Below are 13,225 nucleotides of genomic sequence, written 5' to 3'. Positions count from 1 at the left end.
GGTACTTAATTGTTACCCCTTTCACGATGCAATTTTTTTCTATTGTTGCACAAAACAATCTTCCATTCTCCCTGTCACATGGGGATTTATGGATGATTTAAGATGAAATCGTCAACCCCGTTACAGTCAAACCTGTTACTTGATTTGACACTTAATATGCACTATACTATTTAAAAATGTTACTTAACCTCTTGAGATGGGAAAACATGCATTTTATTAACCCTTTGACACATACGAGCACATGATGTGATCATTCTACAGTGGTCCCTGGAGTGTACGCTCAAACCACCATAAAAACCACCATAAAAAGCCATACTACGGTTTGCACATGGGGACAAAGATCGTACTTTTTGGAGAAATGTCCTCTGTCCCCATGAAACAAAAATAGAACTGTTTGGCCATAATGACCATTGTTATGTTTGGAGGAAAAAGAGGGAGGCTTGCAAGCCGAAGATCACCATCCCAACCGTGAAGCACGGGGGTGGCAGCATCATGTTGTGGGGGTGCTTTGCTGCAGGAGGGACTGGTGCACTTCACAAAATAGATGGCATCATGAGGATGGAAAATTATGTGGATATATTGAAGCAACATCTCAAGACATCAATCAGGAAGTTAAAGCTTGGTCGGAAAATGGGTCTTCCAAATGGACAATGACCCCAAGCATACTTCCATAGTTGTGGCAAAATGGCTAAGGGCAATAAAGTCAAGGTATTGGAGTGGCCATCACAAAGCCCTGACCTCAATCCTATAGATATTTATGGGCAGAACTGAAAAAGCACGTGCAAGCAAGGAGGCCTTCAAACCCGACTCGGTTACACCAGCTCTGTCAGGAGGAATGGGACACAATTCACCCAACTTATTGTGGGAAGCTTGTGGAAGGCTTCCCGATACGTTTGACCCAAGTTAAACTATTTGAAGGCAGTGCTACCAAATACTAATTGAATGTATGTAAACTTCTGATCCACTGGGAATGTGACGAAATATGTGAAGAAATAAAAGCAGAAATAAATCATTCTCTCCACTAGTATTCTGACATTTGCACATTTTTTAAAATAAAGTGGTGATCCTAACTGACCTAAGGCATGGAATTTTTACTAGGATTAAATGTCATGAATTGTCAAAAACGGAGTTTAAATATATTTGGCTAAGGTGTATGTAAACTTCTGACTTCAACTGTGCATACATACTGTATACGCCTACAGTAGAAACAACATCACTATATTCAGAAAATAAGGAACTTACTTTCATAGGAACACACACATGTCCAATGTTATTATTTGTAAGGAAAACAAAATGGAAGGCAATGCAAGCGGCAACCAGAAAATGTTCTAATTCGTGCCAGACTGCGCGACTGTCTGCAGACTTGATCTGCGCAAACATTAGTGAAGTTTGTCCGACTCAGTAAAGCCTCAAACATAAATTGTCCGCAATGCTGAAATGGGCAACTTCTATGTGAATTAATGAGGAGGCAGGACACACCTTAATTCAAACTGTTGTTGGAAAATGGAACTTGTTAGAAAATAATTTGACATTTACAAATTGAAACAGCTTATAGATAATTAGCAGGAAGCGCGTGTTAACTGTACTGTTGCGTAATAATCACATTTTGGAGCAGAGTGCATTCTGACATCACGTACATAAAATAACTCAATCTGGCGCGACCGTTAAAATATTTGGAACTCACATATAAAAAGGTTAACAGAGGGTCTAGCACGATTGTTCCTATTTGTCTGCCTCTTTAGTCCAGGGTGCATTGTATGGTGCTGTTGAGATATTATAGAAAGGTGGTAGGAATCCTATGAATGCAGGAACGTATAACACCCTAACCAGCAGACTGTCGACCAATCGTGTTCACGATTCCAAAGCAATACGATATTACAGATAGCTAGTTAATTATCTCACATATCGGAAAAGGTGTGTAATGTTGTACTTCTTGTTGACAAAATGTGTGCTAACGTTGGATTTTGGAGCTAGCTCCCAATAGACTCCCATTCTATCCTTGAAAGAGAGCACTCCTTGTCCCAGAATCGCCCAGAATGCACCACGGACCCAAAAACGTAGTATGGGCAACGTTTCCCATCTCCTCCAAAGTATATCTGCCATTGCAAATGTTAGGCACATCGATCTGCTGGTGGAGCATGGTGAGATTGTAGACTCCTAAATTGATAGCGCAGTTTGTTTAGGCGAATTTACAACTAACTACAACTAAGACCAAACAAATTATATCACAAAAACTATTATTTTGTATTACATCCGAGCGTGATTGGGAGTTCCATAGGGCGGCGGACAATTGGCCCAGCGTTTCTCTCCCTCTAAACACAGAAATAAATGTTTTGGCCTTTACAAATATTATTTTGGCCTTTATTCAGATTTACAATCGCTCACTTTTTAAAAATGAAATAACCTCCAAAATATGAGAGAGGCCTGTCATTTTCATCATAGGTACACTTCAACTATGACAGACAAAATGAGGGGGAAAAATCCAGAAAATCACATTGTAGGATTTTTTATGAATTTATTTGCAAATTATGGTGGAATATAAGTATTTGGTCACCTACAAACAAGCAAGATTTCTGGCTCTCGCAGACCTGTAACTTCTTCTTTAAGAGGCTCCTCTGTCCTCCACTCGTTACCTGTATTAATGGCACCTGTTTGAACTTGTTATCAGTATAAAAGACACCTGTCCACAACCTCAAACAGTCACACTCCAAACTCCACTATGGCCAAGACCAAAGAGCTGTCAAAGGACACCAGAAACAAAATTGTAGACCTGCACCAGGCTGGGAAGACTGAATTTGCAATAGGTAAGCAGCTTGGTTTGAAGAAATCAACTGTGGGAGCAATTATTAGGAAATGGAAGACATACAAGACCACTAATAATCTCCCTCGATCTGGGGCTCCACGCAAGATCTCACCCCATGGGGTCAAAATGATCACAAGAACGGTGAGCAAAAATCCCAGAACCACACGGGGGGACCTAGTGAATGACCTGCAGAGAGCTGGAACCAAAGTAACAAAGCCTACCATCAGCAAGGGCATTAAAGATGAAACGTGGCTGGGTCTTTCAGCATGACAATGATCCCAAACACACTGCCCGGGCAACGAAGGAGTGTAAGAAGCATTTCAAGATCCTGGAGTGGCCTAGCCAGTCTCCAGATCTCAACCCCATTGAAAATCTTTGGTGGGAGTTGAAAGTCCGTGTTGCCCAGCAACAGCCCCAAAACATCACTGCTCTAGAGGAGATCTGCATGGAGGAATGGGCCAAAATACCAGCAACAGTGTGTGAAAACCTTGTGAAGACTTACCATCAATTACCTCATATTTTGATAATTGACACTTTTTTTGGTCACGTGTGTTATTTCATAGTTTTGATGTCTTCACTATTATTTGACAAATGTTATTCGCAAATGTCTCGATTCTTAAACTGGGGAAACACTGGGAGAGTGCTTGGACTTTCATCGAAGAGAGTAGTTTGGCCAGCTCATCTAGTTGATCCTCACCTCTTATTAGCCTAGCATGCCTAGCCTGACAAGCAAAACTGGTGCTCCAACAAATGAGGCCTAATTAGACAAAAACAAAATTGAGTCGTTTGAACAAGATAATTAGGGATGTGCATGTTTCCATTTCAAGACGATTCATTACGTACAGTATCTAGAAACATGGGCTCTGACACAAAACAGGTACGATACGTTTTAGTTTGAAAATGTTGCATTGTAGCCTATGAGTTTTGACCCCCCACTTTGGTTCTGAAATCACCATCACCCACTGATTAACTTGTTTGAGCTTGTAATATATCAATATTTATCGTTTACAAATGATTTCACCCCCATCTCAAAGTCAAATGGTTTTGACCGTTTAGAAGTTTTTACTGAGTGATCTTCTCCTCTCCCTACGGCCATGCAGTTTACCTCGCAAAAGTGATTCCTGTCCTCGTTAAGACATTATCAACTTTACCTTGTGTATCTAAAAATTACCATATACTGTACACTGATTGTTTAAAGCAAAACTACCAAAACTATTGCTGATGCTGAACCATGAACAATCAAAATAAAATCTATTGTAAGCCCCGTTCAGCAGCTATAGCCAGATGAGAGTTCTGTCTATGGTAGCTTAATTTTATTCCGGTAAAACACAATTTTCAACAGCGCATAGATAACAATAATCTAGCAAATGACATATGTTGTCACTCAACTAATAAAGCCTAATATTACGCAAGCCATTTTAGAATTTGAATGCTCACGGTGCCAGATGTTCAAGATCAGGAACAGGCTGCCTACCTTTCGTTGCTCAGCGCACGAAGCTGAGTACAGTGCGCAAAGCTGGGCGCAATGTGCAGTTTGACTAGGCTACTGATATTGCCTGGGGTTGTTCGGCATGCAAACTTACTTGTAGATCGATGACTGTCAACACAGTTATATGCAGTTCAATGAAGCAGAGGACGCATCAGTTGTCACAAAAGATTAGGTATTTTCTGAAAGTAGAAATAATGTAATATGAGCAAAACGTTTTTGTGAACTGGCGATTCGTAACGTTTGAATAGATTTTTTGGACCTGCAACAATTGGATTGGTTTGGGGTCCGCGGCCCCGTGCACTTGTATCTTAAACATTTGAATCGGGGACCGATGCGTATCGGTGAATCGTTACATCTGCCACGCCCTGACCTGAGATATCTCTGTTTTTGTAATTCTATGTTGGCCTGATATGGTTCCCAATCAGAAACATCTGTTTATCATTGTCTCTGATTTGGGATCATATTTAGGTAGCCATTTCCCTTTGGTGTTTGTGGGATCTTGTCTATGTGTAGTTACCTGTCAGCACTCATTTGTATAGCTTCACGGTTCGTTTTGTTATTTTGTTAGTTTGTTCAGTGTTCATTCTTTAAATAAATAAGAATGTACGCATACCACGCTGCGCCTTGGTCTCCTTCATACGACGAACGTGACAACATCCCTAATAATGAGCTGTTCAAAAGACTTAGTATCCTGTTCGAATGTGTTAGTATCTCGTTTGAACGACTAAGTAGAAGTAAAAAGAAATTCTAGTATAAATGTCGCTCAAATGACACACTAAGTCATTCGAAAAAGATCATTCCAACAGTCTACTTTCTTTTTTTGTGTGCCTTGGGCATTAGGGCTTCCATAGACAGACTATTAAAATAAGATGAAATAAAAAGTTACACTATTCAAAATGCACCTACATAGTGGAATTACCCATGTGCAAATGTCTCTGATGCCCCATCCCTGTGACTAAGGGAGAAAAGAGAGGAGAGAAGGAGTGATCTGGACAATGGTCACAAAACTGTAGGGTGTTAAGACATAGGATCACAAAATACATTAAAGGCAACGTGCATCACAATCACACTGTGCTCTAAGTCTAATTCACTTTTTTACTTACTTTACTCAGTCAAGCTCTGCAATGAGCACCATCTGTCTGACACTGAGTTTACAAACAGTCTGAGTCTGAGCCTCACTGGCTGTAACCCATGATTAATTACACTCTGCGAAGAAGAGACAAGTTGCAGCATTCCCTACATACATGTCACCACCCCCCCCCCTCCCCTGTGTTTTTCTGTCTCTGACTGTGCTCTTTGAAGTGTGCACATGAATACTGTCAGAGGCAGCCAAATGGTTCAGTGAGGAGGGGGATGAGTTTGTTTTAGAGAAGGATCCCATACACAGGAAATGGGGGGTCCAGATAATGATTTCCAGTCGGACCTAAGGCTAATGGTAGGAGGGCTGTTGCTTCATTGCTTAGTTTAAAGAGATAAGGAGAGAGAAGAGAGATGTGTATGTGTCTTTAATGGTGCTTCCTCTCATCTTAAGCCACAGTCTTGTTCAGTTCAGGCTTGCGTTGTGACTTTAAGTTAATAAGAGGAGAGAAAAAGGGAGGGAGTGACCGTTTAGGAGAGACCATCGAGGAAAGAGTGAGCAAGAGAGGAAAAGAGAGAAAGGGCGATACCGTTGAGGAGAGCAAGGGAATAAGAGAGCGAGAAGAAAATAGAGAGAAGAGAGTTGAGAGTTGGCATGGTCTGTGTCTCGGCTGACAGAGCCTGTTGCTCTCTTTGGGCTGCCTGGGTCCTCAGTCTCAGTCACAGCAGATGCTAAGGTGACTGGCTGCTGCAGCAGACGTCTCTCTCTCGCTCTCTCTCTTTCTCACTCTCTGTTTCTATTTCTCTCTCGCTCTCTCTCGGCGGAAAGATTTGGACGGTTGTCTCACCACGTCAAGGAGGGGAGTGAGGAGGGGAGCTGTGAGGCTGCAGTCTGGGTAATAAATCCTATCACAACGCAGCGGAGCACCGAGCAGCACATAGAGGGCCAGCGAGAGCCTTTCCTCTCCAGGCTGCAGCTCTCTAGAGCACCACAGCACTAGTCACTCCATTGCCAGGATAAGCAACTCAAGAACCCAAAAGAATCTCAGGCAGCAATGGGCCGACAACATGGAAAGTGATATTGACTTTTATAAGCATTTCACTTGGCTTAAAAAGGTGAGTGCCTGTGCCTCATATGTTGGCTGTTTTTCTCTGACTTGAGGTATGTTTCTTGAGAAGGTTTTCTCAGTGCCTAGGTTTTTGCAAACTGTAAGAATGAACTGCACAAACATGAGAATGGACCATATCCTCATGAGATTGGTATTCCTATGAGGTGTTGCTGTCCGGTCTGGTAATAGTTTTTCCTGATGCATTTCTACTAGTTTGAATGTGAGTGTAGTTGCGTATCCTGGTGAGCTTATGTGTCATGTTCGCTGGAAACGTGTTATCAGATGAGAGGCATTACAGCACAAACCAGCTGATGTGTGTTTTGCAAACAGAGCCTTGGCGCTGTTGTTCCTCTGTCTCAGCGATGTTATCTTGTGATTATGTGATATCACAGCACTCTGCTGTGTAATCAAAAATGCCATGAAATCGCCATTGACGAAGACTTGAGAAGGTGGGTTTTGTAAGATGGGTTTTCCCCAAGTAGACATACCAGGGTTTGAAATTAAATGTAATGGTAGGACATGTTTTCGTAGGCTTGGCGTGACAGTGAACAGGAGAGTTAATTTAGGTGCTTGTACAAGACAGGTCAGGGTTGTTGTGAGTTATTAGGTAGTGGAATAGTGACTAGGAGTTGTGCCAAGAATGCAGAGCACGTCAAGAGGTGGAACCACTTGACCGCAGCCTAAGTGGGCATCATGCAGCCAAAATAAACCACTCATAACATTATTTTATAGAAAGAAAGGAGTAGTACCTACAAATCAAATCAAATTGTGTTTGTCACATACACATGGTTAGCAGATGTTAATGCGAGTGTACCGAAATGCTTGTGCTTCTAGTTCCAACAATGCAACAAGTAATCTAACCTAACAATTTCACAACAGCTACCTTATACACACAAGTGTAAAGGGATGAAGAATATGTACATAAAGATATATGAATGAGTGATGGTACCGAACGGCATAGGCAAGATGCAGTAGATGGTATCGAGTACAGTATATATATATATATATGAGATGAGTTATGTAGGGTATGTAAACATATTAAGTGGCATTGTTTAAAGTGGCTAGTGATACATGTATTACATAAAGATGTCAAGATGCAGTAGGTGGTATAGAGTACAGTATATACAGTGCCTTGCGAAAGTATTTGGCCCCCTTGAACTTTGCGACCTTTTGCCACATTTCAGGCTTCAAACATAAAGATATAAAACTGTATTTTTTGTGAAGAATCAACAACAAGTGGGACACAATCATGAAGTGGAACGACATTTATTGGATATTTCAAACTTTTTTAACAAATCAAAAACTGAAAAATTGGGTGTGCAAAATTATTCAGCCCCCTTAAGTTAATACTTTGTAGCGCCACCTTTTGCTGCGATTACAGCTGTAAGTCGCTTGGGGTATGTCTCTATCAGTTTTGCACATCGAGAGACCGAATTTTTTTCCCATTCCTCCTTGCAAAGCAGCTCGAGCTCAGTGAGGTTGGACGGAGAGCATTTGTGAACAGCAGTTTTCAGTTCTTTCCACAGATTCTCGATTGGATTCAGGTCTGGACTTTGACTTGGCCATTCTAACACCTGGATATGTTTATTTTTGAACCATTCCATTGTAGATTTTGCTTTATGTTTTGGATCATAGTCTTGTTGGAAGACAAATCTCCGTCCCAGTCTCAGGTCTTTTGCAGACTCCATCAGGTTTTCTTCCAGAATGGTCCTGTATTTGGCTCCATCCATCTTCCCATCAATTTTAACCATCTTCCCTGTCCCTGCTGAAGAAAAGCAGGCCCAAACCATGACGCTGCCACCACCATGTTTGACAGTGGGGATGGTGTGTTCAGGGTGATGAGCCTTGTTGCTTTTACGCCAAACATAACGTTTTGCATTGTTGCCAAAAAGTTCAATTTTGGTTTCATCTGACCAGAGCACCTTCTTCCACATGTTTGGTGTGTCTCCCAGGTGGCTTGTGGCAAACTTTAAACAACACTTTTTATGGATATCTTTAAGAAATGGCTTTCTTCTTGCCACTCTTCCATAAAGGCCAGATTTGTGCAATATACGACTGATTGTTGTCCTATGGACAGAGTCTCCCACCTCAGCTGTAGATCTCTGCAGTTCATCCAGAGTGATCATAGGCCTCTTGGCTGCATCTCTGATCAGTCTTCTCCTTGTATGAGCTGAAAGTTTAGAGGGACGGCCAGGTCTTGGTAGATTTGCAGTGGTCTGATACTCCTTCCATTTCAATATTATCGCTTGCACAGTGCTCCTTGGGATGTTTAAAGCTTGGGAAATCTTTTTGTATCCAAATCCGGCTTTAAACTTCTTCACAACAGTATCTCGGACCTGCCTGGTGTGTTCCTTGTTCTTCATGATGCTCTCTGCGCTTTTAACGGACCTCTGAGACTATCACAGTGCAGGTGCATTTATACGGAGACTTGATTACACACAGGTGGATTGTATTTATCATCATTAGTCATTTAGGTCAACATTGGATCATTCAGAGATCCTCACTGAACTTCTGGAGAGAGTTTGCTGCACTGAAAGTAAAGGGGCTGAATAATTTTGCACGCCCAATTTTTCAGTTTTTGATTTGTTAAAAAAGTTTGAAATATCCAATAAATGTCGTTCCACTTGATGATTGTGTCCCACTTGTTGTTGATTCTTCACAAAAAAATACAGTTTTATATCTTTATGTTTGAAGCCTGAAATGTTGCAAAAGGTCGCAAAGTCCAAGGGGGCCGAATACTTTCGCAAGGCACTGTACATATGAGATGAGTAATGTAGGGTGTGTAAACATTATATTATGTGGCATTGTATAAAGTGGCTAATGATACATTTTTTACATGTATGGCAGCAGCCACTCTGCTGTTTAACAGTATTATGGCCTTGAGATAGAAGCTGTTTTTCAGTCTCTCGGTCCCTGCTTTGAGCCTTACGGTTGTGGGCGGAGCAGTTGCCATACCAGGCGGTGATACAGCCCGACAGGATGCTCTCGATTGTGCATCTGTAAAAGTTTGTGAGTGTTTTTGGTGACAAGCCAAATTTTTTCAGCCTCCTGAGTTTAAAGAGGCGCAGCTGCACCTTCTTCACCACGCTGTCTGTGTGGGTGGACCAATTCAGTTTGTCTGTGATGTGTACGCCGAGGAACTTAAAACTTTCTACCCTCTCCATTACTGTCCCGTCGATGTGGATAGGGGGGTGCTCCCTCTGCTGTTTCCTGAAGTCCACGATTATCTCCTTTGTTTAGTTGACGTTGAGTGTGAGGTTCTTTTCCTGACACCACACTCTGAGGGCCCTCACCTCCTCCCTGTAGGCCGTCTCGTCGATGTTGATAATCAAGCCTACCACTGTTGTGTCGTCTGCAAACTTGATGATTGAGTTGGAGGCGTGCATGGCCACGCAGTTGTGGGTGAACAGGGAGTACAGGAGAGGGCTAAGAACGCACCCTTGTGGGGCCCCAGTGTTGAGGATCAGCGGGGTGGAGATGTTGTTTCCACCCTCACCACCTGAGGGCGGCCCGTCAGGACGTCCAGTACCCAGTTGCACATGGCGGGGTCGAGACCCTGATGAGGAGTTTGGAGGGTACTATGGTGTTAAATGCTGAGCTGTAGTCGATGAACAGTATTCTCACATAGGTATTCCTCTTGTCCAGATGGGTTAGGGCCGTGTGCAGTGTGGTTGCAATTGCGGTGTCTGTGGACCTATTGGGGCGGTAAGTAAATTGGAGTGGGTCTAGGGTGTCAGGTCAGGTGGAGGTGATATGGTCCTTGACTAGTCTCTCAAAGCACTTCATGATGACGGAAGTGAGTGTTACGGGGCGGTAGTCGTTTAGCTCAGTTGCCTTAGCTTTCTTGGGAGCAGGAACAATGGTGGCCCTCTTGAAGCATGTGGGAACAGCAGACTGGGATAAGGATTGATTGAATATGTCCGTAAACACACCAGCCAGCTGGTCCGCACATGCTCTGAGGACGCGGCTGGGGATGCCGTCTGGGCCTGCAGCCTTGCGAGGGTTAACACGTTTAAATGTATGCAGTGAAATGCAGTGAAGGAGAGTCCGCAGGTTTTGGTGGCGGGCTGTGTCAGTGGCACTGTATTGTCCTCAAAGCGAGCAAAGAAGTTGTTTAGTCTGTCTGGGAGCAAGACATCCTGGTCCGCGACGGAGCTGGTTTTCTTTTTGTAATCCGTGATAGACCGTAGACCCAGTAACTGTGCTGACTGTCCACCGTAAAACTCAAGTGCAACAGAAACATTTGTTAAGGCCATTAAAAGCAGGTGGTGTCCCTTTGCTAACTGCACTGTACACAGTCGTCATGCATTCTCAGACAGTGGGATAATATTTTGCTCACTTTGGATTTGTCCTTCACTCTCTCCGCCTACAATATGTCTTCAAGAGGCATCAAACAGCCATGTAGCTCATGGCATAAGAGAGGGGTTAAGGGAAATTCCGTTGTGGCTTGGCCTAGCCTGAGAAAGATGCCTCTATAGTTTCCATAGCAAATGTTTTGAGCTCTCTCTCTGTACAATGTACTACAGCTCTAGGTGCTCTGTTTAAAGAGAGCTGGGTTATATTCATCAGTGCACATTTTAGTAAAAGGCTTTCCAACAAAAAGCAAAAATGAGTGTTTCTTATTGGACAAGTTCAAGTAGTCCCTCCCTGTTTCAGTTTATTTTCTTTTGTTTGGTGCCTACCCGCTGGGCACACACTGGTTGAACCAACGTGGAATAGACATTGAATTGACGCCTGTGCCCAGTGGGTATTGTACACAACCCTGTTCTCTGTAACATGCGTCACATCCCCTAAGAGGAGAGGAAGTGGTCATTTGTCTGTGTGGCAGAGAACGGGCTGGCTCTCCTCTGCTTTGGCTTGGGTTTACAGCCAGTATCATGACTAATCACTGCTAAAGAACTCCATATGGACTTTGTCAGGATTCAGGAAGTGATGTAACCAAGCCCTTTGATCTCGTGGACATCTAGCAGCACAGCAGGAACCTGGGTATAGCTTTTGCTTTGGTGCATTGTTTTATGAAACCATGTTCAACATCAATCATGAGGTACCTGGCAAAGTAAGTATTAAGTTAAGCGGTAAAGAAATATTATGTATTAAGAAGCATTAAGTTAAGCGCACTCACATACACACACCTCTCCTCTCAATCAAATTCAATCAATCAATCATATTTATTTTATAAAGCCCCTTTTAACACCCAAAGAGCAAGCAATGCAGATGTAGAAGAACAGTGGCTAGGAAAAACTCCATAGAAAGACAGGAACCTAGGAAGAAACCTAGAGAGGAATCAGGCTTCAAGGGGTGTCCAGTCCTCTTCTGGCTGTGCTGGGTGGATATTATAAGAGTACGGACATTTAGGCCAGGTTGTTCTTCAAGACGTTCACAGATGACCAGCAGGCTCAAATAATAACCACAGTGGTTATAGAGGCTGCAACACCCTCTAGCTCCCGAGTGGTGCAGTGGTCTAAGGCACTGCAGCTCAGTGCTGGAGGCGTCAATACAGACCCTGGTTTGATTCTAGGCTGTATCACAACCGGCCGTGATTGGGAGTCCCATAGGGCGGCGCCCAATGTCGTCTGGGTTAGGGTTTGGCCGGGGTAGGCCGTCATTGTAAATAAGAATTTGTTCTTAACTGTCTACATTTGAGTCTCAGAGAGGTCATGTGATAATGCATAGTAAGTGGGTATGGAAATGCTGTACCTACTAGAAAGTGAGTTGTGAAACTGCCTTCTGAGTGGTCTGCCCTTTCGGATGACCTCAGAGAAACTGCTGTGTGCTGTCAGTGTGATCTGAAGCAGTGGCCCCTAGACCAGCTATTTAAGACAGGATTATCTGAAGCCGTGCAGTGAGACAAAACCCAGCTCAGCGCTGCACACAAGTCACAGCATGTTACTTTTCCCTGCTGTGACAGACCTTATGACAGGTCCCCAAGATGATCACATGGTGCTGTGGGTTTTCAGAGAGAGAGAGAAAGAGAGAGAAACTCAGCTTGCAGGCTTAAGTCAAGAGCATGATGTTAAGACATCCCTGGAGAAGTTCTCAGGGACTGAGGAAGACAAGTGTTAAGCCCTAGTATGAAGTCAAGGGTCTTTGCACCGATGTAGTGGTTGGTTCAGAAAGTGTCCTAATGCGCCACGTCAGCTGACTGAGGCCAGTGAGAAAGGAAAAACTGTATTCCTCTGTAGAGGGGGATCTTACTGGTCTTTAAGGTCTGAGGTTTCACGCAACACACTATATCTAATTAGTATAAATTAGGTGATTAGGTGTCTTTTATGCAAATCAGTGAAAACACTTGTTTCTGATGTTAGGGGTCAAAGAGTGTGTTTTTTGTATGTTAATGCCACATGGTCACATTTCACTTGTTGTGATGTTGAAAGTGTTAAGGATTTTCAGCCGAGCTTAAATTTGGGTGTCAACACAGTTCTACTGGTTCCTTTTCTTCAACCAGCTAGCTCATATCAGAAACTTTGTTTGAAATGGAGCAGTCCTCCAGCATTCTGTTGGCCAGGCCTTTGGCTGCAGCCTTCAATACTGTATCTGACACTGAATGCAGATTAGACAACAGTGCAGTAGAAACAGTGTGTACCCATACCGGGAGTCGAACCTGGGACGCCTGAGTGAAAACCAGGAATCCTAACCGCTAGACCATATGGGAAGATGTTGCTAAACACAATACTGGTCTTATTTCTTCCTCTTTATTGGGTCAGTGCGGATGAATCATTGAATGGTTGATACTAAATTGTTTAGCCT

General features: G+C 43.1%; 1 protein-coding gene and 1 non-coding gene across 7 annotated transcripts in view; one reads left to right on the top strand and one right to left on the bottom strand.

The window, feature by feature from the left end:
• The window catches only part of LOC109888901 (liprin-beta-2), a 124,289-nt gene that overhangs the window by 50,500 nt on the left and 60,564 nt on the right, over positions 1-13,225 (top strand). The window contains exon 1 of one of the 6 annotated variants that reach the window (XM_031823053.1): positions 5,766-6,485. The exons of 4 other annotated variants lie outside the window; for them this stretch is intronic. In XM_031823053.1, coding sequence (XP_031678913.1) covers positions 6,438-6,485 — 48 coding nt within the window. In that variant the 5' untranslated portion in view covers positions 5,766-6,437. Of the gene's footprint in view, positions 1-5,765; positions 6,486-13,225 lie in introns of those variants that run through there. One more of the 6 variants, XM_031823055.1, reaches the window with a different exon arrangement.
• On the bottom strand, positions 13,059-13,130 carry trnae-uuc (transfer RNA glutamic acid (anticodon UUC)). Its single transcript has one exon. It is a non-coding gene; the product is annotated as a tRNA-Glu (tRNA).

The sequence above is a fragment of the Oncorhynchus kisutch genome, linkage group LG4, assembly GCF_002021735.2.
Source record: "Oncorhynchus kisutch isolate 150728-3 linkage group LG4, Okis_V2, whole genome shotgun sequence".
Lineage (NCBI taxonomy): Eukaryota > Metazoa > Chordata > Actinopteri > Salmoniformes > Salmonidae > Oncorhynchus > Oncorhynchus kisutch.
The sequence above is the reverse complement of the archived record's forward strand: the minus strand, read 5'-3'. Positions and strand labels throughout refer to the sequence as shown.